At 42.3% G+C, this 26,576-nt stretch overlaps 1 protein-coding gene across 1 annotated transcript; it reads right to left on the minus strand.

Annotated features, from left to right (window-relative positions):
- Positions 1–1,187: 1,187 nt before the first annotated feature.
- Positions 1,188–21,707, minus strand: LOC120043024 (zinc finger protein 271-like). Its single transcript, XM_038987756.1, has 3 exons — positions 21,557–21,707; positions 16,358–17,224; positions 1,188–1,882 (listed from the first exon to the last, which is right to left on the minus strand). The coding sequence occupies exons 1-3, from the start codon at positions 21,705–21,707 to the stop codon at positions 1,188–1,190; spliced, it is 1,713 nt and encodes a 570-aa protein (XP_038843684.1).
- Between the last annotated feature and the right edge of the window lie 4,869 nt (positions 21,708–26,576).

A 26,576-nucleotide genomic window follows, 5' to 3' on the forward strand; every position in this document is an offset into this window, starting at 1 on the left:
TCCACCCGGCACAGCCAGAAGAGGACTGGCCACCCCTCATAGCCTGGTTCCTCTCTAGGTTTCTTCCTAGGTTTTGGCCTTTCTAGGGAGTTTTTCCTAGCCACCGTGCTTCTACACCTGCATTACTAGCTGTTTGGGGTTTTAGGCTGGGTTTCTGTACAGCACTTCGAGATATTAGCTGATGTACGAAGGGCTATATAAAATAAACTTGATTGATTGATAATGGTTAATAGGTATTAGCAATAATTCACTTAATGGTGAGGAATGGAATAATAAAACATGTATCTTTTGTCAGGCTGAATGTTTGTAATATGAGTCGGTGATTTGAGTCAAGCTTCTTCAATAGTGGAATATCGACAATTAGCAGAAGACAGTCATATTCATTTTGGAGTGATGCATTTAAATTTAGTTGTCCCCAAAACTAAGAGAAATGTAACACTTATTTGTCATCACTCATATCGATATCCCTTGCAAATAAATTTTGCGAGAGGGGGGAGATGAGGTTGCACGTCCTGTTAAAATTAACAGCTCAAAAACCACACGGAATCAGTGAATAATGTGTACATCACTGGTTAGACAACAATTTGTAGCAAACAGCTAGCTACATTTTGAAATGTTGCATTTTAATTCAAGTGGGTCACCAACGAAGTAAGTGTAACACAACACTTTTTATGTTAAATAGTAATCTTTCAATTCAGAACCTGGATTTTTCATCATTAAAATACTCCTACTACAATGTTAAAACATTCTACATTGTGACATCATTAAAATAATCCTTCAACAATGTTAAAACATTCTACATTGTGACATCATTAAAATAATCCTTCAACAATGTTAAAACATTCTACATTGTGACATCATTAAAATACTCCTACAACATTGTGACATCATTAAAATACTCCTACTACAATGTTAAAACATTCTACATTGTGACATCATTAAAATACTCCTACAACATTGTGACATCATTAAAATACTCCTACTACAATGTTAAAACATTCTACATTGTGACATTATTAAAATACTCCTTCTACAATGTTAAAACATTCTACATTGTGACATCATTAAAATACTCCTTCTACAATGTTAAAACATTCTACATTGTGACATCATTAAAATACTCCTACTACAATGTTTAAACATTCTACATTGTGACATTATTTCATTGATATCATGGAACAACTCTTTCATGTATGTATTTTCTGATGTTTGATCAGAGATCTTTTATCAGAGTATCTCTTGTCACATTGTTCACAGCTATGAGATTTCTCGCTAAGACGGTTCTCGCCTGTGTGTGTTCGCTGGTGTCTTTTTAGGGAATCTGATCTGGGGAAACTCTTCACGCAGTCAGAACAGTGGTAAGGCTTCTCTCCTGTATGCATTCTCTGGTGTGATATCAGGTTCTTTGACTGAGTAAAACTCTTCCCACATTGATCACAGCTATGACATTTCTCTCCTGTATGGATTCTCTGATGTCTTTTGAGGTCTGATAAAGTGGTGCATCTCTTCCCACAATCAGAGCAGCTGTGACATTTCTCTCCAGTGTGTATCCTCTGGTGGGATATCAGGTTGCTTGACTGAGTAAAACTCTTCCCACATTGATCACAGCTATAAGGTTTCTCTCCTGTATGTATTCTCTGGTGTGATTTTAAATGTGCTGACAAAAAAAAACTCTTCCCACAGTCAGAGCAGCTATAAGGTTTCTCTCCTGTATGGATTCTCTGGTGTACTTTTAGGTTCTCTGCTCTTGAGAACCTCTTTCCGCAGTCAGAGCAGTGGTAAGGCTTCTCTCCAGTGTGTATTCTCTGGTGGGATATCAGGTTGCTTGACTGAGTAAAACTCTTCCCACATTCATCACAGCTAAAAGGTTTATCTCCTGTGTGTATTCTCTGCTGTGATTGTGATTTTTTCTCTGTCACATCAGCTTCATGATGATGTTGAGGCTCCCCAGAGGATCCACAATAGTCACATCCTTCTCCTGTGTGAACAACAAAGTCAGACAGAAGGTTAAAGGCCCCAGTAGCAGAAATCCACAGTTTATTTTAGCTGAAAGGTGATGCCCATGATGTTGTACAACAATGTACGTCCTTGATGAATGTTTAAATGCTTTTATAAACTTATTTGACAATTATCTTAACAAGACAGTCAAGTGAGCAACAATAGACATATTTTGTATTATTGTTTTCACAGTAGTATAGAGGATGATTCTCGGCTATAAATACATTATTGAAGTTGCTGAAACCCTAAGCAGTGTGTCAGATTACTTTTGGTCTATTGTTGTACAGCTACAGTGCTACTCTTTGTTCACAAAAGATTAATCCTTAGGAAACATATTACTTAGAAAAGGAATACTTTTACCAAATTGCCTAAATGGATTCTCTGAACATTATCTCACCAGGTTCCCCCATTAGGCAAACCATTAACAGTATTGATCTCACCAGGTTCCCCCATTAGGCAAACCATTAACAGTATTTATATCACCAGGTTCCCCCATTAGGCTAACCATTAACAGTATTTATCTCACCAGGTTCCCCCATTAGGCAAACCATTAACAGTATTTATCTCACCAGGTTCCCCCATTAGGCAAACCATTAACAGTATTTATCTCACCAGGTTCCCCCATTAGGCAAACCATTAACAGTATTTATCTCACCAGGTTCCCCCATTAGGCAAACCATTAACAGTATTTATATCACCAGGTTCCCCCATTAGGCAAACCATTAACAGTATTGATCTCACCAGGTTCCCCCATTAGGCAAACCATTAACAGTATTTATCTCACCAGGTTCCCCCATTAGGCAAACCATTAACAGTATTTATCTCACCAGGTTCCCCCATTAGGCAAACCATTAACAGTATTTATCTCACCAGGTTCCCCCATTAGGCAAACCATTAACAGTATTTATCTCACCAGGTTCCCCCACGTGTGTAACCCCGGTTATGTGAGCTATATTGGATCAAAGGTTACGTATGTAACCACGGTTATGTGAGCTATATTGGATCGAAAGTTACGTATGTAACCACGGTTACGTTTCACTATATTGGATCGAAGGTTACGTTTCACTATATTGGATCGAAGGTTACGTATGTAACCACGGTTACGTTTCACTATATTGGATCGAAGGTTACGTATGTAACCACGGTTACGTTTCACTATATTGGATCGAAGGTTACGTATGTAACCACGGTTACGTTTCACTATATCGGATCGAAGGTTACGTTTCACTATATTGGATCGTAGGTTACGTATGTAACCCCGGTTATGTGAGCTATATTGGATCAAAGGTTACGTATGTAACCACGGTTATGTGAGCTATATTGGATCGTAGGTTACGTATGTAACCACGGTTATGTGAGCTATATTGGATCGAAGGTTACGTATGTAACCACGGTTACGTTTCACTATATTGGATCCAAGGTTACGTATGTAACCACGGTTATGTGAGCTATACTGGATCGAAGGTTAGGTATGTACGTATGTCACTCCAATATATTGGTATCACTCCGAGGCGAAGGGATACATCCGAGGTGAGGATTGACAGATTCACTCCCGTGTACACCTGTGTCACGGCTGGGGACCGACCCTATATATAAACCCCATGACACACGTTCTCTTTCATTTTATCGGCGGACGTCCGTATGGTTTGAGGTACAACATTTCTGAAGTTTGCTTGGTAAGTCACTGGTAAGTGTAATATCTTACGTGGAAGTATACTCACTGGCTGTTTGCAGCCTGGAGCAGCTGGCCACAACATGGCCGCCCCTCCTCTTGAGTGCTCCACTCGCTGTGTGCGGTTGATCTGTCGTACTTGTGTTTTTGTTAATGTTACACTACAACTCTGTGTGCATCCATTAGTATGGTGGCTCTTGCTGCCACAAAATGTAAATGACCTTACACAACTTGACGACTGACTTGTTCTATGTTGCTCCCCGCCATAGCGTGGGTTCTCTGCTAATTACTAAACGACGGTGGGGTCCCTCTCCTGCCCCATCTTCTTGTGCTGGGGGACGACAGGGGGGGGGGGGGGGGGGGCACTGCGTGCAGTGGAGCTACGACCTGTCAACCGTCACCGCCATAGGGATGTGCCGGGGGGACCCAGGCACTCGGGGGCGTCAGAGGAGAGGCGGGCCCCGGCAGGACCCCTGACACACCCATTCCCCAGGCCTCGGACGCTTCTCCCAATCTCAAAGGGCAAATTGGGACGAGGGTGTGGAGTTCCCCTGGGGTATTGTCCACAATGCTCGAGGGGTACCGACTCCAATTCCGTGGCTGGACCCCGTCCTTCAGGGGCCTTCGTGTCACCACGGTGGTCGACCCCCTGAAGAAAACCCTGCGGCTGGAGATCTCCTGCCGGTTCCAGATGGTGAACAGTTTATTTAGCAGTAATAACCTGGTAAATCTAGACTGTTGAATGGCCCCAGATGGTGAACAGTTTATTTACTTTTAAACTCGGACAAAACAGAGATGCTTGTTCTAGGTCCCAAGAAACAAAGAGATCTTCTGTTGAATCTGACAATTAATCTTGATGGTTGTAAAGTCGTCTCAAATAAAACTGTGAAGGACCTCGGCGTTACTCTTGACCCTGATCTCTCTTTTGACGAACATATCAAGACTGTTTCAAGGACAGCTTTTTTCCATCTACGTAACATTGCAAAAAGCAGAAATTTTCTGTCCAAAAATGATGCAGAAAAATTTATCCATGCATTTGTTACTTCTAGGTTAGACTACTGCAATGCTCTACTTTCCGGCTACCCGGATAAAGCACTAAATAAACTTCAGTTAGTGCTAAATACGGCTGCTAGAATCAAGAAATTTGATCATATTACTCCAGTGCTAGCTTCCCTACACTGGCTTCCTGTTAAGGCAAGGGCTGATTTCAAAGTTTTACTGTTAACCTATAAAGCGTTACATGGGCTTGCTCCTACCTATCTTTCCGAGTTGGTCCTGCCGTACATACCTACACGTACGCTACGGTCACAAGACGCAGGCCTCCTAATTGTCCCTAGAATTTCTAAGCAAACAGCTGGAGGCAGGGCTTTCTCCTATAGATCTCCATTTTTATGGAACGGTCTGCCTACCCATGTGAGAGACGCAGACTCGGTCTCAACCTTTAAGTCTTTACTGAAGACTTATCTCTTCAGTAGGTCATATGATTGAGTGTAGTCTGGCCCAGGAGTGTGAAGGTGAACGGAAAGGCTCTGGAGCAACGAACCGCCCTTGCTGTCTCTGCCTGGCCGGTTCCCCTCTCTCCACTGGGATTCTCTGCCTCTAACCCTATTACAGGGGCTGAGTCACTGGCTTACTGGTGCTCTTTCATGCCGTCCCTAGGAGGGGTGCGTCACTTGAGTGGGTTGAGGTACTGACGTGATCTTCCTGTCTAGGTTGGCGCCCCCCCTTGGTTTGTGCTGTGGTGGAGATCTTTGTGGGCTATACTCGGCCTTGTCTCAGGATTGTAAGTTGGTGGTTGAAGATATCCCTCTAGTGGTGCGGGGGCTGTGCTTTGGCAAAGTGGGTGGGGTTATATCCTTCCTGTTTGGCCCTGTCCGGGGGTATCATCGGATGGGGCCACAGTGTCTCCTGACCCCTCCTGTCTCAGCCTCCAGTATTTATGCTGCAGTAGTTTGTGTCGGGGGGCTAGGGTCAGTTGGTTATATCTGGAGTACTTCTCCTGTCTTATCCAGTGTCCTGTGTGAATTTAAGTATGCTCTCTCTAATTCTCTCCTTCTCTCTTTCTTTCTCTCTCTCGGAGAACCTGAGCCCTAGGACCATACGTCAGGACTACCGGGCATGATGACTCCTTGCTGTCCCCAGTCCACCTGGCCTTGCTGCTATTCCAGTTTCAACTGTTCTGCCTGCGGTTATGGAACCCCTACCTGTCCCAGACCTGCTGTTTTCAACTCTTAATGATCGGCTATGAAAAGCCAACTGACATTTATTCCTGATTATTATTTGACCATGCTTGTCACTTATGAACATTTTGAACATCTTGGCCATGTTCTGTTATAATCTCCACCCGGCACAGCCAGAAGAGGACTGGCCACCCCTCATAGCCTGGTTCCTCTCTAGGTTTCTTCCTAGGTTTTGGCCTTTCTAGGGAGTTTTTCCTAGCCACCGTGCTTCTACACCTGCATTGCTTGCTGTTTGGGGTTTTAGGCTGGGTTTCTGTACAGCACTTCGAGATATTAGCTGATGTACGATGGGCTATATAAAATAAACTTGATTTGATTTGGAAGTAATAACCTGGTAAATCTAGACTGTTGAATGGTCCCAGATGGTGAACAGTTTATTTAGAAGTAATAACCTGGTAAATCTAGACTGTTGAATGGTCCCAGATGGTGAACAGTTTATTTAGAAGTAATAACCTGGTAAATCTAGACTGTTGAATGGTCCCAGATGGTGAACAGTTTATTTAGAAGTAATAACCTGGTAAATCTAGACTGTTGAATGGTCCCAGATGGTGAACAGTTTATTTAGAAGTAATAACCTGGTAAATCTAGACTGTTGAATGGTCCCAGATGGTGAACAGTTTATTTAGAAGTAATAACCTGGTAAATCTAGACTGTTGAATGGTCCCAGATGGTGAACAGTTTATTTAGAAGTAATAACCTGGTAAATCTAGACTGTTGAATGGTCCAAGAAGTTGAACAGTTTATTTAGAAGTAAATGGACCATCCATTCCCAGATGGGACCATGTATAAAACATGTATATAATTTGCGACTGCTCGACTAAAAAGATCTTGCTCGACCAACAGCCTGTCGACCAAAACAATCGACCAGCTGACTAAATGGGGTCAGCCCTTACAGCCATTGATTCTTGAAGAATATAACTTATAAATGCCTAAAATGTTTCAACTGTCTTACCCCACCAGAAACCAAAACATAAGCTTGTATAATGCCACTGTTTGTAATAAAACACTGTATAGCCTCAACCTGGTTAAACCTATCATTTTGACCTTACGGATGGCAAGTCCTAAATAATTTAAAAGTCAATATATAGATGCAATTGCAGATTCCCCCTTTAACACCACACATCAGTTCAACAACTGCAGAGTTTATGCCTCTGTTTTTAAGACAGCACTTACTAGTGTTAATCAGGGAACGGTTTCTCAAAACCATCTTATGGCTAAGTTCATCGTTAGAACCATTGGATGCCTTAAGATGCGTTTGGGAAACCGGGACCAGATATCCAGTTTCCTCCTCTTCTTCCTCCTCCTTTTTCGTTGTGACAGTCATCTCCTCCTCCTCCTCCTCTTTCACTCTGAACGCCTCTACCTCCTCATTCACTGTAACGTCTTTCTCTTCTTCCTTCACTGTAACAGCCTCACCCTCTACTTGTTTTTGTATTGTAACAGCCTCCTCTTCCGCCTCCTCTTTCACGAGAGCCTCCTTCTCCGTCCAGCAGGCCTCCTCTTCTGTAGCAGGAGGAGAGTAGCTTAGTGAGCTCATGGTCGGGGTTGTTAGCTAGCTAGGCTAATGCTAATTTAACCAGCCAGCTAGCTGACCAATAACAACACCGTAAATATTAAATTAAATCGGATAACTAACTAGACGACAGAAGAGGGTTTAAAACACAGTGGCTACTATACTATAAAGAGCTTTATTTGTTCGTCTATTTTGGCTAGCAAGCTACCGAGGTGGCTGACTGTTGCTGCTGTTGAAAGAAGCGTCCCGTCGACTAGATTATACGTCACACTAGCAGCATCGCCTTAAAGTCACACATCGCCATATTGGAGTGGGTAAAATATCACAGTAAAATATTGATATGATGACTATAACATTTGTTGTCACCTTCAATTATTGCACATTTTCTCATAAAAATTATATTTTAACACTGTCTGATCAGGCAAATTTGCCAAACGCCTAAACTTGGAACCAATCAGAAGTCCCGTACATACCCCTGGTGATGTAGGCAGCCAATGGCGTGCTATTATCTACGATGTAACTACAGCCTCTTGTGAAAACGTGAGCTGCTGTCTGATGATAAATATGTGTTTTAGAGCATTTGAAATATTCAGCATGCAATAAGAATTATCTTGATAGTATGAAGATAAAAAAACACATTAGCTTTCCTACTAAAAGAAGAAGGTAAGTAAAGACATGACCTCTAGCAGCTCGAAGAGGCTGGTGGGAGAGAGAGGAGCGAGGGACAGGGACAGAGGGTATAAGGCTGGTGGGAGAGAGAGGAGCGAGGGACAGGGGACAGAGGGTATAACGCTGGTGGGAGAGAGAGGAGCGAGGGACAGGGACAGAGGGTAAGAGGCTGGTGGGAGAGAGAGGAGCGAGGGACAGGGGACAGAGGGTATAACGCTGGTGGGAGAGAGAGGAGCGAGGGACAGGGACAGAGGGTATAAGGCTGGTGGGAGAGAGAGGAGCGAGGGACAGGGACAGAGGGTATAAGGCTGGTGGGAGAGAGAGGAGCGAGGGACAGGGACAGAGGGTATAAGGCTGGTGGGAGAGAGAGGAGCGAGGGACAGGGGACAGAGGGTATAAGGCTGGTGGGAGAGAGAGGAGCGAGGGACAGGGGACAGAGGGTATAAGGCTGGTGGGAGAGAGAGGAGCGAGGGACAGGGGACAGAGGGTATAAGGCTGGTGGGAGAGAGAGGAGCGAGGGACAGGGACAGAGGGTATAAGGCTGATGGGAGAGAGAGGAGCGAGGGACAGGGACAGAGGGTATAATAGTGCTCCTAGAAATAGAAGGTTTGCTCCCAGCGTTTGATGACTCTCACCAGGTTAATGGTTTCTCTAGGCTTTGACTCTCTCTGTCTCATTTCCAACCTCTGCGACTGCAGACGAAGAAGAGGCTGCTGCTAACTGTCTCTTATAAAAGTTGAACATCTTTCCAATCATTATTCTACTAACTATTTAAAGAAAATATATATATTTAACCTTTATTTCACTAGGCAAGTCAGTTAAGAACAAATTGTTATTTACAATGACGGCCCACCCCAGCCAACACTGGGCCAATTGTACGCCGCCCGATGGGACTCCCAATCACAGCCAGATGTGATGCAGCCTGGATTCGAGGGACTGCAGTGACGCCTCTTGCACTGAGATGCAGTGCCTTAGACCACTGCGCCACTCAGGAGCGATGACCAAGTGTGAGACATGATTTCCAGAATGTACGTTGGTCGGGGAGGTGACCAAGACTCGTCCTAGAGCTGTCCGCCCGGCCAAACTGAACAATCGGGGGAATTGGACCTTGGTCGGGGAGGTGACCAAGACTCGTCCTAGAGCTGTCCGCCCGGCCAAACTGAACAATCGGGGGAATTGGACCTTGGTCAGGGAGGTGACCAAGAACCCGATGGTCACTCTGACAGAGCTCCAGAGTTCCTCTGTGAAGATGGGACAACCTTCCAGAAGGACAACCATCTCTCCAGCACTCCACCAATCAGGCCTTTATGGTAGAGGGGCCATACGAAAGCCACTCCTCAGTAAAAGGCACATGAGAGCCCACTCAGACCATGATAAAAAAGATTCTCTGGTCTGATCAAACCAAGATTGAACTCTTTGCTCTGAATGCCAAGCGTCACATCTGGAGGAGACCTGGCACCATCCCTACGGTGAAGCATGGTGGTGGCAGCATCATGCTGTGGGGATGTTTTTCAGCAGCAGGGACTGGGAGACTAGTCAGGATTGAGGGAAAGACGAACGGAGAAAAGGACAGAGAGATCCTTGATGAAAACCTGCTCAAGAGCACTCAGGACCTCATCTGGGGGCGAAGGTTCACCTTTTAACAGAACAACGGCCCTAAGCACACAGCCAAGACAATGCAGGAGTGGCTTCGGGACAAGGCTCTGAATGTCCTTGAGTGGCCCAGCCAGAGGCCGGACTTGAACAGAAAATAGCTGTTCAGCGACGCTCCCCATCCAACCTGACAGAGCTTGAGAGGATCTGAAGAGCAGAATGGGAGAAACTCCCCAAATACAGATGTGTCAAGCTTGTAGTGTCATACCTGTCACGCCCTGATCTTAGAGATGCCTTTTTTATGTCTCTATTTGGTTTGGTCAGGGTGTGATTTGGGTGGGCATTCTATGTTCTTTATTTCTATGATTTGTGTTTCTATGTTTTGGCCGGGTGTGGTTCTCAATCAGGGACAGCTGTCTATCGTTGTCTCTGATTGGGAATCATACTTAGGCAGCCTGTTTTGCCACCTTAGGTTGTGGGATGTTGTTTTTGTTAGCTCTGGTGAGCCGTCAAGTTCGTTGTTCTTTTGTTGTTTTGTTTGGTGTTTGTTTTTTTAAAATAAAAAAGCATGAACATGTACCACGCTGCACCTTGGTCTAATTCCACCTACGACGATCGTTACAATACCAAAGAAGACTCGAGGCTGTAATCGCTGCCAAAGGTGCTTCAACAAAGTACTGAGTAAAGGGTCTGAATACTTATGTTAATGTGATATTTACTGTTTTTTTTTATTTTTTATAAATGAGCAAAAAAATATAAAAATCTGTTTTTGCTTTGTCATTATGGTGTATTGTGATGTCATTATGGGGTATTGTGATGTCATTATGGGGTATTTTGGGTAGATTGATGAGGATTATTATTTTTTTAAATAAATTATAGAATAATTTGACCCGTTTAGAAAAATAACATAATAATATGTGGGGAAATGATATTTATGTACATATACATATTTATTATTTTTATGATATTTCAAACGCACTGTACATAGCATATATGCTCAGTCTCTAACTGTGCATCTCTGAGCTAAGGTTAACTCAATCATTTAATGCTAATACATCAATTGCAAGATATTAGCTCCTTGTTCCTCAACTTAATAATAATTGCATAATGGTAAACCTAGACACTTGCATCTTATATCAAGCCCTAACCAACAATGTTTAAGTTTTAAGAACAAAAAAAAAAGTTACAAATAATTAAACAACAGCAGTAAAATAACAGTAGCGAGGCTATATGCAGGGGGTACCGGTACAGAGTCAATGTGCGGGGGTACCGGTTAGTTGAGGTAATTGAGGTAATATGTACATGTAGGTACAGTTAAAGTGACTATGCATAGACAATAACAACAGAGAGTAGCAGCAGCGTAAAAGAGGGGTCTGGGTAGCCCTTGATTAGCTGTTCAGGAGTCTTATGGCTTGGGGGTAGAAGCTGTTAAGAAGCCTTTTGGACCTAGACTTGGTGCTTCGGTACCGCTTGCCGTGAGGTAGCAGAGAGAACAGTCTGTGACTTGGGTGGCTGGGGTCTTTGACAATTCTTAAGACTTCCTCTGACACCGTCTGGTATAGAGGTCTTGGATGGCAGGAGGCTTGGCCCCAGTGATGCACTGGGGCGTACGCACTACCCTCTGTAGTGCCTTGCGGTCGGGAGCCGAGCAGTTGCCATAACAGGCAGTGATGCAACCAGTCAGGATGCTCTCGATAGTGCAGCTGTAGAACCTTTTGAAGATCTGAGGACCCATGCCAAAACTTTTCAGTCTCCTGAGGGGGAATAAGTTTTGTCGTGCTCTCTTCACGACTGTCTTGGTGTGCTTGGACCATGTTAGTTTGTTGGTGATGTGGACACCAAGGAACTTGAAGCTCTCAACCTGCTCCACTGCAGCCCCGTCGATGAGAATGGGGGCGTGCTCGGTCCTCTTTTTCCTGTAGTCCACAATCATCTCTTTTGTCTTGATCATGTTGAGGGAGAGGTTGTTGTCCTGGCACTACACGGCCAGGTCTCTGATCTCCTCCCTATAGTCTCTCATTGTTGTCGGTGATCAGGCCTACCACTGTTGTGTCATCGGTAAACTTGATGATGGTGTTGGAGTCGTGCTTGGCCATGCAGTCCTGAGTGAACAGGGAGTACAGGAGGGGACTGAGCACGCACCCCTGAGGGGCCCTCTTTATGATGATCAGCGTGGTGGATGTGTTATTCCCCACCTTTACCACCAGGGGGCGACCCGTCAGGAAGTGCAATATCAGGTTGCAGAGGGAGGTGTTTAGTCCCAGGGTCCTTAGCTTAGTAAGAGCTTTGAGGGCACTATGGTTTTGAACACTGAGCTGTAGTCAATGAATAGCATTCTCACATAGGTGTTCCTTTTGTCCAGGTGGGAAAGGGCAGTGTGGAGTGCAGTAGAGATTGCATCATCTGTGGATCTGTATGCAAATTGGAGTGGGTCTAGGGCAGTTGTTCCCTAACCTTTTTTATAGTCCCGTACCCCTTCAAACATTCAACCTCCAGCTGCGTACCCCCTCTAGCACCAGGGTCAGCGCACTCTCAAATGTTTTTTTTGTCATCTTGTAAGCCTCCCACACACACACTTTTCGATACATTTATTAAACATAAGAATGAGTGTGAGTGTTTATCACAACCCGGCTCGTGGGAAGTGACAAAGAGCTCTTATAGGACCAGGTCACAAATAATAATATAATAATAATCAATAATCTTGCTCTTTATTTAACCATCTTACATATAAAATCTTATTTGTTTATCGAATAACTCACCACAGGTTAATGAAAAGGGTGTGCTTGAAAGGATGCACATAACTCTGCAATGCTGGGTTGTACTGGAGAGCGTCTCAGTCTTAAATAATTTCCCACAGACAGTCTGTGCCTGTATTTAGTTTTCATGCCAGTGAGGGCTGACAATCCATTCTCACATAGGTATGTGGTTGCAAAAGGCATCCGTGTCTTAACAGCGCAGGATACTCTGAGTGCAGCCCAATCCAGAAATCTGTCAGTGGCTTCTAATTAAATTACATTTTCACAAAACCACTTGTTGCATTTTCGATGAGGCTCTCTTGTTCAGATATCAGTAAGTGGACTGGAGGCAGGGCATGAAAGGGATAACGAATCCAGTTGTTTGTGTCATCAGTTTCGGGAAAGTACCTGCATAATTGAGCACCCAAAATGATGGTCAGTAAGAAAACTTTAAGCTCGTCTCTCAATTTAAAAAAAAAAGTGTCAATACTTTGCCGCTTGATAACCAGCACACTTCTGTATGTTGTAAAAGCGTTACATGGTCACTGCCCATATCATTGAATAGTGCAGAAAATACACGAGAGTTCAGGGGCCTTGCTTTAACAAAGTTAACCATTTTCACTGTAGTGTCCAAAACGTCTTTCAAGCTGTCAGGCATTCCCTTGGCAGCAAGAGCCTCTCGTTGGATGCTGCAGTGTACCCAAGTGGTGTCGGGAGCAACTGCTTGCACACGCGTTACCACTCCACTTTGTCTCCCTGTCATGGCTTTTGCGCCATCAGTACAGATAACAACACATCTTGTCCACCAAAGTCCATTTGATGTCACAAAGCTGTCCAGTACTTAAAAAATATCCTCTCCTATTGTCCTGGTTTCCAGTGGTTTGCAGAAGAGGATGTCTTCCTTAATTGACCCCCCATAAACGTAACAGACATATACCAGGAGCTGTGCCAGGCCCGCCATGTCTGTTGTCTCATCCTGCTGTAACGCATAGAATTCACTGGCTTGTATGCGAAGCAGTAATTGTTTCAAAACATCTCCTGCCATGTCACTGATAAGTCGCGAAACAGTGCTGTTTGATAAAGTCATTGTCTGTATAGTTTTTTTGGGGCTTTTTCCCTCAGCATTGTCCCAGCCATATCCGCGGCAGCAGGAAGAACTAAGTCCTCCACTATAGTACGGGGCTTGCCTGTCCTAGCCACTCGGGAGCTCACCATATAAGACGCTTCTAGCCCCTTCTTACTAATGGTTTCTGTTGCTGTTATGCATGTCTTACCACTTGAAAGTCGTCTTAACGCTCGCTCAAAAAAAACTACAGTGGCTTATTTTTCGCTTGTTTGATGGTTCGTCGGAGGGTATTGTTGGGGTAGGTTCCTTGTTCCTTGTCAATCATTGGCTTATTGGTGAAATCAACAATCAGACAATATCTTCTTTAAGTAAATCAATCAAACCTGTATTAATGCAATTGCAGACAGAAGTTGACGACACAGCACGTATGTTTCAGAGTAAGTTCTGCAAAATAAAAACAGTCCAAGTTGCTTTATTATGCTTGCAGTCAACTCCTAGTGATGCAACTGCCTACGTTAACACCTTCTACTCATGAGACCAAGCCCATGCATATACAGTTATAAAAAACACTGCAGGAGAGAACAATAGTTCCAGTGTTTCCTAAGGGCTCAGCAGTAATTTTCAGTCCTTAGCATCATCTGACCACTTTCTTATTGACTGAGTCACTGGTGCTTCCTGCTTTAGTTTTTGCTTGTAAGCAGGAATCAGGAGGATAGAATTATGGTCAGATTTGCTAAATGGTGGGCGAGGGAGAGCTTTGTACGCGTCTCTGTGTGTGGAGTAAATGTGGTCTATTTTTCCCCCCTCGTTGCACATTTAACATGCTGGTAGAGATTAGGTAGAATGGATTTGAGTTTCCCTGCATTAAAGTTCCCAGCGACTAGGAGCACCGTCTCTGGATCAGCGTTTTCCTGTTTGCTTATGGCCGTATACAGCTCATTGAGTGCGGTCTTAGTGCCAGCATCAGTCTGTGGTGGTATTTAGACAGCTACGAAAAATATATTTGTCAACTCTCTAGGTAGATAGATATATAGCATTCACACAATAATGGAGTCAGATTGATCAATGTAGTTTATTATTATTATTCAACATCTACAAAATGGAGACCCCTCATCCTCAGTCGATGGATCATTTCCACCAACCTACATAATGGTTGGATCATTTCCACCAACCTACATAACGGTTGGATCATTTCCACCAACCCACATAATGGTTGGATCATTTCCACCAACCTACATAATGGTTGGATCATTTCCAAACTAAATGGTGACTCAGCCAGTTGATGAGTATTTCTATATTACACTACAATTTCAACATGTTCAACAAAAATGTACTGGATTGGTTGAAAAGTGATAAACTTACACTATTTTTACATGACGGAAGCTATTTTTTTACTTTAACCTTACTTTAACCTTTAACCTACTTTAAACAGGCAAGTCAGTTAAGAACAAATTATTATTGACAATGACGGCCTACCAGGGAACAGATTTTACCTCGTCAGCTCTGGGATTCGATCCAGAAACTGTTCGGTTACTGGCCCAACGCTCTAACCACTAGGCTACCTGCCGCCCTATACTGAATTTATAGTTTATCGTACTAAGATGGACCAAGATATGGGTTGCTTTTACACATATCTGTTCTTTTGTTTTGCAAGAGTCTGTTGATTGGTCGGTCATTGGGTTCATTTGTTCTACAATATGTTCAAATCAAATCAAGCTTTATTTCTACAGCACATTTCAGACATGGATTCACAGGGAAAAAAACGTAATAAAAAAACTATGAAAATAAAAACTTTAATATTTACAACACAACAAACATAAGGGGATTAAAACTATAGAATAACAAACTGAAAGACTAATGAGCATTCTAAGGAATTTTTGATTAAAATAGTAAGAATAGAATGTAATATCCAACCAGAAATATAAGCTTGTTTTACTACATTGTTTTATAAACATTTATAAAAATTGTAAGTTGGTTGCAAATGTTACATGAATTGAAAATGTTATGAAATTTTCAAAATCAAAACCAAATGTACACCCCGTTGTTAATAGGTATTAGCAACAATTAACTGAATGGTGAGGAATAATTAAACATGTATCTTTGGTCAGGCTGGATGTTTGAAATATGAGGTGATTTGAGTCATGCTTCTTCAATAGTGGAATAACTACAATTAGCAGAAGACAGTCATGTACATTTTGGAGTGATGCATTTAAATTTAGGGGTCCCCAGAACTAAGAGAAATGTAACACTATTTGTCATCACTCATATCGATATCCCTTGGAAATAAATTGCACGAGAGGGGGGAGATGACGTTGCATATCCTGTTAAAACTAACAGATCAAAAACCACACGGAATCAGTGAATAATGTGTACATCACTGATTAGAGCACAATTTGTAGCAAACAGCTAGCTACATTTTGAAGTGTTGCATTTTAATTCAAGTGGGTCACCAACGAGGTAAGTGTAACACAGCTCTTTTTTTGTTAAATAGTAATCTTTCAATTCAGAACCTGGATTTTTCTACTACAATGTTAAAACATTCTACACTGTGACATCATTAAAATACAACTCCTACAATGTTAAAACATTCTACACTGTGACATCATTAAAATACAACTCCTACAATGTTAAAACATTCTACATTGTGACATCATTAAAATACAACTCCTACAATGTTAAAACATTCTACATTGTGACATCATTAAAATACTCCTACTACAATGTTAAAACATTCTACATTGTGACATCATTAAAATACTTCTACTACAATGTTAAAACATTCTACATTGTGACATCATTAAAATACTCCAAATGTTAAAACATTCTACAGTGTGACATTATTTCATTGATATCATGAAACAACTCCTTCATGTATTTTCTGGTGTTTGATCAGAGATCTTTTATCAGAGTATCTCTTGTCACATTGATCACAGCTATGAGATTTCTCGCTAAGACGGTTCTCGCCTGTGTGTGTTCGCTGGTGTCTTTTTAGGGAATCTGATCTGGGGAAACTCTTCCCGCAGTCAGAACAGTGGTAAGGCTTCTCTCCTGTATGCATTCTCTGGTGTGATATCAGGTTCTTTGACTGAGTAAAACTCTTCCCACATTGATCACAGCTATGACATTTCTCTCCTGTGTGTGTTCTCTGGTGTACAGTCAGCTGGCTAGATGAAACAAAACTCTTCCCACATTGGTCACAGCTATAAGGTTTCTCTCCCGTGTGAATTCTCTGGTGTCTTTTGAGGTCTGATAAAGTGGTGCATCTCTTCCGACAATCAGAGCAGCTGTGACATTTCTCTCCTGTGTGTATCCTCTGGTGGGATATCAGGTTGCTTGACTGAGTAAAACTCTTCCCACATTCATCACAGCTATAAGGTTTCTCTCCTGTATGTATTCTCTGGTGTGATTTTAAATGTGCTGACAAAAAAAAACTTTTCACACAGTCAGAGCAGCTATAAGGTTTCTCTCCTGTATGGATTCTCTGGTGTACTTTTAGGTTCTCTGCTCTTGAGAACCTCTTTCCGCAGTCAGAGCAGTGGTAAGGCTTCTCTCCAGTGTGTATTTTCTGGTGGGATATCAGGTTGATTGACTGAGTAAAACTCTTCCCACATTCATCACAGCTAAAAAGTTTCTCTCCTGTGTGTATTCTCTGGTGTGATTGTGATTTTTTCTCTGTCACATCAGCTTCATGATGATGTTGAGACTCCCCAGAGGATCCACAATAGTCACATCCTTCTCCTGTGTGAACAACAAGGTCAGACAGAAGGTTAAAGGTCCACAACAGCAGAAATCCACAGTTTATTTTAGCTGAAAGGTGATGCCCATGATGTTGTACAACAATTTACGTCTGTAATGAATATTTAAATGCTTTTATAAACTTATTTGACAATTATCTTAACAAGACAGTCAAGTGAGCAACAATAGACATATTTAGTCTTATTGTTTTCACAGTAGTATAGTGGATGATTCTAGGCTATAAATAAATAATTGAAGTTGCTGAAACCCTTAGCAGTGTGGCAGATTGTTGTACAGCTACAGTGCTGCTCTTTGTTCACAAAACATTAATCCTTAGGAAACATATTACTTAGAAAAGGAATACCTTTACCAAATTTCCTAACTGGATTATCTGAACATTATCTCACCAGGTTCCTCCATTAGGCAAACCATTAACAGTATTTATCTCACCAGGTTCCTCCATTAGGCAAACCATTAACAGAATAGTAAGACTGTGATAATACAGCTCTGTAAACAACGTGTCCACTCTGACAACGGTTAGACTGTAATAATACAGCTCTGTAAACAATGTGTCCACTCTGACAATGAGAACAGTTAGACTGTAATAATACAGCTCTGTAAACAACGTGTCCACTCTGACAACGGTAAGACTGTAATAATACAGCTCTGTAAACAATGTGTCCACTCTGACAATGAGAACAGTTAGACTGTAATAATACAGCTCTGTAAACAACGTGTCCACTCTGACAACGGTTAGACTGTAATAATACAGCTCTGTAAACAACGTGTCCACTCTGACAACGGTAAGACTGTAATAATACAGCTCTGTAAACAACGTGTCCACTCTGACAACGGTAAGACTGTAATAATACAGCTCTGTAAACAATGTGTCCACTCTGACAATGAGAACAGTTAGACTGTAATAATAAAGCTCTGTAAACAACGTGTCCACTCTGACAATGAGAACGGTTAGACTGTAATAATACAGCTCTGTAAACAACCTGTCCACTCTGACAATGAGAACGGTAAGACTGTAATAATACAGCTCTGTAAACAACGTGTCCACTCTGACAACGGTTAGACTGTAATAATACAGCTCTGTAAACAACGTGTCCACTCTGACAACGGTAAGACTGTAATAATACAGCTCTGTAAACAACGTGTCCACTCTGACAACAGTTAGACTGTAATAATACAGCTCTGTAAACAACGTGTCCACTCTGACAATGAGAACGGTTAGACTGTAATAATACAGCTCTGTAAACAACGTGTCCACTCTGACAACGGTAAGACTGTAATAATACAGCTCTGTAAACAACGTGTCCACTCTGACAACGGTTAGACTGTAATAATACAGCTCTGTAAACAACGTGTCCACTCTGACAATGAGAACGGTAAGACTGTAATAATACAGCTCTGTAAACAACGTGTCCACTCTGACAACGGTTAGACTGTAATAATACAGCTCTGTAAACAACGTGTCCACTCTGACAATGAGAACGGTGAGACTGTAATAATACAGCTCTGTAAACAATGTGTCCACTCTGACAATGAGAACAGTTAGACTGTAATAATACAGCTCTGTAAACAACGTGTCCACTCTGACAACAGTTAGACTGCAATAATACAGCTCTGTAAACAACGTGTCCACTCTGACAACGGTTAGACTGTAATAATACAGCTCTGTAAACAACGTGTCCACTCTGACAACAGTTAGACTGTAATAATACAGCTCTGTAAACAACGTGTCCACTCTGACAACAGTTAGACTGTAATAATACAGCTCTGTAAACAACGTGTCCACTCTGACAACGGTTAGACTGTAATAATACAGCTCTGTAAACAACGTGTCCACTCTGACAACGGTTAGACTGTAATAATACAGCTCTGTAAACAACGTGTCCACTCTGACAACGGTAAGACTGTAATAATACAGCTCTGTAAACAACGTGTCCACTCTGACAACGGTAAGACTGTAATAATACAGCTCTGTAAACAACGTGTCCACTCTGACAACAGTTAGACTGTAATAATACAGCTCTGTAAACAACGTGTCCACTCTGACAACAGTTAGACTGTAATAATACAGCTCTGTAAACAACGTGTCCACTCTGACAACGGTTAGACTGTAATAATACAGCTCTGTAAACAACGTGTCCACTCTGACAATGAGAACGGTTAGACTGTAATAATACAGCTCTGTAAACAACGTGTCCACTCTGACAACAGTTAGACTGTAATAATACAGCTCTGTAAACAACGTGTCCACTCTGACAACGGTTAGACTGTAATAATACAGCTCTGTAAACAACGTGTCCACTCTGACAATGAGAACGGTAAGACTGTAATAATACAGCTCTGTAAACAACGTGTCCACTCTGACAACGGTTAGACTGTAATAATACAGCTCTGTAAACAACGTGTCCACTCTGACAATGAGAACGGTGAGACTGTAATAATACAGCTCTGTAAACAATGTGTCCACTCTGACAATGAGAACAGTTAGACTGTAATAATACAGCTCTGTAAACAACGTGTCCACTCTGACAACAGTTAGACTGTAATAATACAGCTCTGTAAACAACGTGTCTACTCTGACAACGGTAAGACTGTAATAATACAGCTCTGTAAACAACGTGTCCACTCTGACAACGGTTAGACTGTAATAATACAGCTCTGTAAACAACGTGTCTACTCTGACAACGGTAAGACTGTAATAATACAGCTCTGTAAACAACGTGTCCACTCTGACAACGGTTAGACTGTAATAATACAGCTCTGTAAACAACGTGTTCACTCTGACAACGAGAACGGTAAGGTTGTCTGTAGTGACGCCTCAAGCACTGAGATGCAGACCGCTGCGCGGTCTAAGGCACTGCAAATCATAACATCTCTGAGCCTTAAACATTAAATCACATTAAACAAGAGTCTTTCCTCGAGCTCCTCACTCTTATAAACGTTTATGATGTAACAATGATGTGATGATGTAATTACACAATGATGTGATGATGTAATTAGATTGTTAACGTAGCTAGAACAAGCTGTGGCTCAAAGCAGCCGCATAAACCTTTTCAGTCAGACATTCACCCTTACACTACAGAGTTGAAATATCCACCAAACACTTTGAATTGAATAACATTGCTCGTGAACTTCAAAGCTGTAATGATTTCCCACTGGCTTTGGTTAAAGGCAAATACAAACACATACTAGTAGTCATCTCTCCTGCTGGAGAGTCTCCACAATGTTACCATCTCGATGGCTTCTTCTCTAACGAGCTCTCATTGGCTATTTCTGATCACCGTTCTCAAAACTTGTTGTTCCACATCTCATTGTAGATTAGGGCCGATAAAATCAAACATGTTTTAAAATATTGGGACATCTGGGACAGCTCAAAGACGTGATCGGTAGCCCTCAGACTGTGTCTCTGACCAGCTGACATTAAACGAGCGTCAGTGACGGCTGCACATCCTGAGCAGGAAACGACATGGGGATTTTTATCTCCAATCACAAAAGCTTGTCTGAAAAACTTTAATAAGACAGCTAAATCAGGGGCTAAATCTTGTACTGTCCCCACAGCCTCCGCAATGGATTAGTCCACTGAGACAGGAACGAATCAGACAAGTGTCTCGTGCCATAAAACATATAATTTGACGACCAACAGTCGACCAACAGTCGATCAACCAAACATTCGACCAGCTGACTAAATGAAGTCATTATAGCTCTTGATTCCTATAGAATAAAACTTATAAATGCCTCAAATGTTTCAACTGTATTACCCCACCAGAAACCAAAACATAAGCTTGTATAACGCCACTGTTTATAAACAAACACTGTATAGCCTCAACCTGGTTAAAACTATAATTTTGACCTTCTGGAAGGTCCTTGTATACATAGTGAGTTCAGCGACTGTCAAGACAACACCTTATAACCGTTATGCCAAGATGTCTGAACTTCTTGACGAGGTCGCTCGGTGTTGAGTTACGGTTGCTACAATATCGTTCTCTATGAATTTGAGAGTGGTTACATTTCTCCAGCCCCCATCCGTTTACCAAACCAAGTCTCAGGCAGCCATTTTGTTGCTGTTTAAATCCTAGGTTGTCCCTTTAAAAAAGCCACAATCAATCAATCAATCAATCTGCAGTTCAAACAATAACAAAGCCGTCATTCCAAATTCATAGAGAGACCTATGGATGCAAGGACTGACCACTGGCCGGCCATATATCAATAATTTAAAAGTCCCAATATGGATGTAGCAACTGCAGATTTCACCTTTAACACCACACATCAGTTCAACAACTGCAGAGTTCGTGACTCTGTTTTTAAGACAGTACTTACTAGTGTTAATCAAGGCCCGGTTTCTCAAAATCCTTTTACAGCTAAGTTCATTGTTTGAACCATTGGACGCCTTAAGTTGCCTTTGGGAAACCGGGCCCAGATAACCAGTTTCCTCCTCTTCTTCCTCCTCCTTTTTCGATGTAACAGTCATCTCCCCCTCCTCCTCTTTCACTCCAAAAACGGCATCCTCCTCTTTCTCTTCCTCCTCCTCTTTCACTCTGAACGCGTCTTCCTCTTCTTTCACTGAAACGTCTTTCTCTTCTTCTTTCACGGTAACAGCCTCATCCTCTACTTGTTTTTGTATTGTAACAGCCTCCTCTTCCTCCTCTTCTTTCACGAGAACTTCTTTCTCCGTCCAGCAGACATCCTCTTCTATAGCAGGAGGAGAGTAGCTTAGTGAGCTCATGGTCGGGGATGTTAGCTAGCTAGGCTAATGCTAACTTAACCAGCCAGCTAGCTGACCAATAACAACAACACCGTAAATCGGATAACTAACTTGACGACAGGAGTGTGTTTAAAACACAGTAGCTACTATACTCTAAAGAGCTTTATTGGTTGAGTATTTTGTCTAGCAAGCTACCGAGGTGTCTGGCTGACTGTTGAAAGAAGCGTTCCGTCCACTAGATTATACGTCACACTAGCAGCATAACCTAAAAGCCCCAAACCGCCATCTGCTGATTGGAGTGGGCAAAATATCACAGAAAATATTGTTATGACTATAACTTTTGTTGTCACCTTCAATTGTTGCACATTTTCTCATAAAAAGTATATTTTAACACTCTTGTCTGTTCAGGCAAATTTGCCGAACTCCTAAACTTGGAACCAATCAGAGGTCCCGTACATACCCCTGGTGATGTAGGCAGCCAATGGCCTGCTTTAATCTACGATGTAACTACAGCCTCTTGTGAAAACGTGAGCTGCTGTCTGATGAAGATAAACAGATATATCTAGTTCCCAAAGACTGAAATAAGATAAATATATGTTTTATAAATATAAATATCTGAAATATTCAGCTGCAATAAGAATTATCTTGATAGTATTTAGAGGTAACTCCACCATTTATCCAATGTATTGAAAGCTAGCCAATGTTACAGTTTGAATAGCCTAGTCAGCTACTGTACATGTCCATTTGTGTTTCATTAGCTACCTATCCATGTCAGTTAATAGCATTTTTAAAATCATTTTTGGCCTGATTATGTCTAATTTCAAGTAACTAGCTTCAGGCTTAACAAAACATTACAATCATATACAGTACCAGTCAAAAGTTTGGACACACTGACAAGGGTTTTTCTTTATTCTGACTCTTTTCTACATTGTAGAATAATAGTGAAACAATACAAAATATATTTTATATTTCAGATTCTTCGAAAGTAGCCAAACTTGACTGAAAAACACCCCCACAGCATGATGCTGCCATCACCATGCTTCACCGTGCTTCACCGTAGGGATGTTGCCAGGTTTCCTCCAGACGTGACGCAATCGGGGGAGAGGGGCCTTGGTCAGGGAGGTGACCAAGAAACTGATGGTCACTCTGACAGAGCTCCAGAGTTCCTCTGTGGAGATGGGAGAACCTTCCAGAAGGACAACCATCTCAAGAAAGACAACCTGCGGTGAAGCATGGTGGTGGCAGCATCATGCTGTGGGGATGTTTTTAAACGACAGGCTCTGGGAGACTAGTCAGGATTGAGGGAAAGACGAACGGAGAAAAGGACAGAGAGATCCTTGATGAAAACCTGCTCAAGAGCACTCAGGACCTCATCTGGGGGCGAAGGTTCACCTTTTAACAGAACAACGGCCCTAAGGACACAGCCAAGACAATGCAGGAGTGGCTTCGGGACAAGGCTCTGAATGTCCTTGAGTGGCCCAGCCAGAGGCCGGACTTGAACAGAAAATAGCTGTTCAGCGACGCTCCCCATCCAACCTGACAGAGCTTGAGAGGATCTGAAGAGCAGAATGGGAGAAACTCCCCAAATACAGATGTGTCAAGCTTGTAGTGTCATACCTGTCACGCCCTGACCTTAGAGATGCCTTTTTTATGTCTCTATTTGGTTTGGTCAGGGTGTGATTTGGGTGGGCATTCTATGTTCTTTATTGCTATGATTTGTGTTTCTATGTTTTGGCCGGGTATGGTTCTCAATCAGGGACAGCTGTCTATCGTTGTCTCTGATTGGGAATCATACTTAGGCAGCCTGTTTTGCCACCTTAGGTTGTGGGATGTTGTTTTTGTTAGCTCTGGTGAGCCTTCAAGACGCTACGTTCGTTGTTCTTTTGTTGTTTTGTTTGGTGTTTTTTTTATTTTTATAAAGAAGCATGAACACGTACAACGCTGCACCTTGGTCACCTACGACGATCGTTACAATACCAAAGAAGACTCGAGGCTGTAATCGCTGCCAAAGGTGCTTCAACAAAGTACTGAGTAAAGGGTCTGAATACTTATGTTAATGTGATATTTACTGTTTTAATTTTTTTTTTATAAATGAGCAAAAAAATCTAAAAATCTGTTTTTGCTTTGTCATTATGGTGTATTGTGATGTCATTATGGGGTATTGTGATGTCATTATGGGGTATTTTGGGTAGATTGATGAGGATTTTTTTTTTTTTTAAATAAATTATAGAATAATTTGTTGAATAATAAGACCCGTTTAGAAAAATAACATAATAATATGTGGGAAAATGATATTTATGTACATATACATATTTATTATTTTTATGATATTTCAAACGCACTGTACATAGCATATATTCTCAGTCTCTAACTGTGCATCTCTGAGCTAAGGTTAACTCAATCATTTAATGCTAATACATCAATTGCAAGATATTAGCTCCTTGTTCCTCAACTTAATAATAATTGCATAATGGTAAACCTAGACACTTGCATCTTATATCAAGCCCTAACCAACAATGTTTAAGTTTTAAGAACAAAAAAAAAAGTTGCAAATAATTAAACAACAGCAGTAAAATAACAGTAGCGAGGCTATATGCAGGGGGTACCGGTACAGAGTCAATGTGCGGGGGTACCGGTTAGTTGAAGTAATTGAGGTAATATGTACATGTAGGTACAGTTAAAGTGACTATGCATAGACAATAACAACAGAGAGTAGCAGCAGCGTAAAAGAGGGGTCTGGGTAGCCCTTGATTAGCTGTTCAGGAGTCTTATGGCTTTGGGGTAGAAGCTGTTAAGAAGCCTTTTGGACCTAGACTTGGTGCTTCGGTACCGCTTGCCGTGAGGTAGAAGAGAGAACAGTCTGTGACTTGGGTGGCTGGGGTCTTTGACAATTCTTAAGACTTCCTCTGACACCGCCTGGTATAGAGGTCTTGGATGGCAGGAGGCTTGGCCCCAGTGATGCACTGGGGCATACACACTATCCTCTGTAGTGCCTTGCGGTCGGGAGCCGACCAGTTGCCATAACAGGCAGTGATGCAACCAGTCAGGATGCTCTCGATAGTGCAGCTGTAGAACCTTTTGAAGATCTGAGGACCCATGCCAAATCTTTTCAGTCTCCTGAGGGGGAATAAGTTTTGTCGTGCTCTCTTCACGACTGTCTTGGTGTGCTTGGACCATGTTAGTTTGTTGGTGATGTGGACACCAAGGAACTTGAAGCTCTCAACCTGCTCCACTGCAGCCCCGTCGATGAGAATGGGGGCGTGCTCGGTCCTCTTTTTCCTGTAGTCCACAATCATCTCTTTTGTCTTGATCATGTTGAGGGAGAGGTTGTTGTCCTGGCACTACACGGCCAGGTCTCTGATCTCCTCCCTATAGTCTCTCATTGTTGTCGGTGATCAGGCCTACCACTGTTGTGTCATCGGTAAACTTGATGATGGTGTTGGAGTCGTGCTTGGCCATGCAGTCCTGAGTGAACAGGGAGTACAGGAGGGGACTGAGCACGCACCCCTGAGGGGCCCTCTTTATGATGATCAGCGTGGCGGATGTGTTATTCCCCACCTTTACCACCAGGGGGCGACCCGTCAGGAAGTGCAATATCAGGTTGCAGAGGGAGGTGTTTAGTCCCAGGGTCCTTAGCTTAGTAAGAGCTTTGAGGGCACTATGGTTTTGAACACTGAGCTGTAGTCAATGAATAGCATTCTCACATAGGTGTTCCTTTTGTCCAGGTGGGAAAAGGCAGTGTGGAGTGCAATAGAGATTGCATCATCTGTGGATCTGTATGCAAATTGGAGTGGGTCTAGGGCAGTTGTTCCCTAACTTTTTAAAGTCCCGTACCCCTTCAAACATTCAACCTCCAGCTGCGTACCCCCTCTAGCAACAGGGTCAGCGCACTCTCAAATGTTTTTTTTGTCATCTTGTAAGCCTCCCACACACACACTTTTCGATACATTTATTAAACATAAGAATGAGTGTGAGTGTTTATCACAACCCGGCTCGTGGGAAGTGACAAAGAGCTCTTATAGGACCAGGTCACAAATAATAATATAATAATAATCAATAATCTTGCTCTTTATTTAACCATCTTACATATAAAATCTTATTTGTTCATCGAATAACTCACCACAGGTTAATGAGAAGGGTGTGCTTGAAAGGATGCACATAACTCTGCAATGCTGGGTTGTACTGGAGAGAGTCTCAGTCTTAAATCATTTTCCACAGACAGTCTGTGCCTGTATTTAGTTTTCATGCCAGTGAGGGCTGACAATCCATTCTCACATAGGTATGTGGTTGCAAAAGGCATCAGTGTCTTAACAGCGCAGGATACTCTGAGTGCAGCCCAATCCAGAAATCTGTCAGTGGCTTCTAATTAAATTACATTTTCACAAAACCACTTGTTGCATTTTCAATGAGGCTCTCTTGTTCAGATATCAGTAACTGGACTGGAGGCAGGGCATGAAAGGGATAACGAATCCAGTTGTTTGTGTCATCCATTTCGGGAAAGTACCTGCATAATTGCGCACCCAAAATGATGGTCAGTAAGAAAACTTTAAGCTCGTCTCAATTTAAAAACAAAAGTGTCAATACTTTGCCCCTTGATAACCAGCACACTTCTGTATGTTGTAAAAGCGTTACATG

The sequence above is a fragment of the Salvelinus namaycush genome, unplaced genomic scaffold (assembly GCF_016432855.1).
Source record: "Salvelinus namaycush isolate Seneca unplaced genomic scaffold, SaNama_1.0 Scaffold84, whole genome shotgun sequence".
In the NCBI taxonomy this organism is placed as follows: Eukaryota; Metazoa; Chordata; class Actinopteri; order Salmoniformes; family Salmonidae; genus Salvelinus; species Salvelinus namaycush.

Excerpts from the sequence above, each read along its gene's own strand:
- LOC120043024 (XM_038987756.1), bottom strand. The coding sequence starts at position 21,707 with ATGACTGTTACATCGAAAAAGGAGGAGGAAGAAGAGGAGGAAACTGGT. Across the intron at positions 17,225-21,556 it reads CCGGGCCTTGATTAACACTA|GAGAAGGATGTGACTATTGT; the intron begins GTAAGTACTGTC and ends TTGTTCACACAG. Across the intron at positions 1,883-16,357 it reads GATCAAACACCAGAAAATAC|ACACAGGAGATAAACCTTTT; the intron begins ATGAAGGAGTTG and ends AGCAGAGAATAC.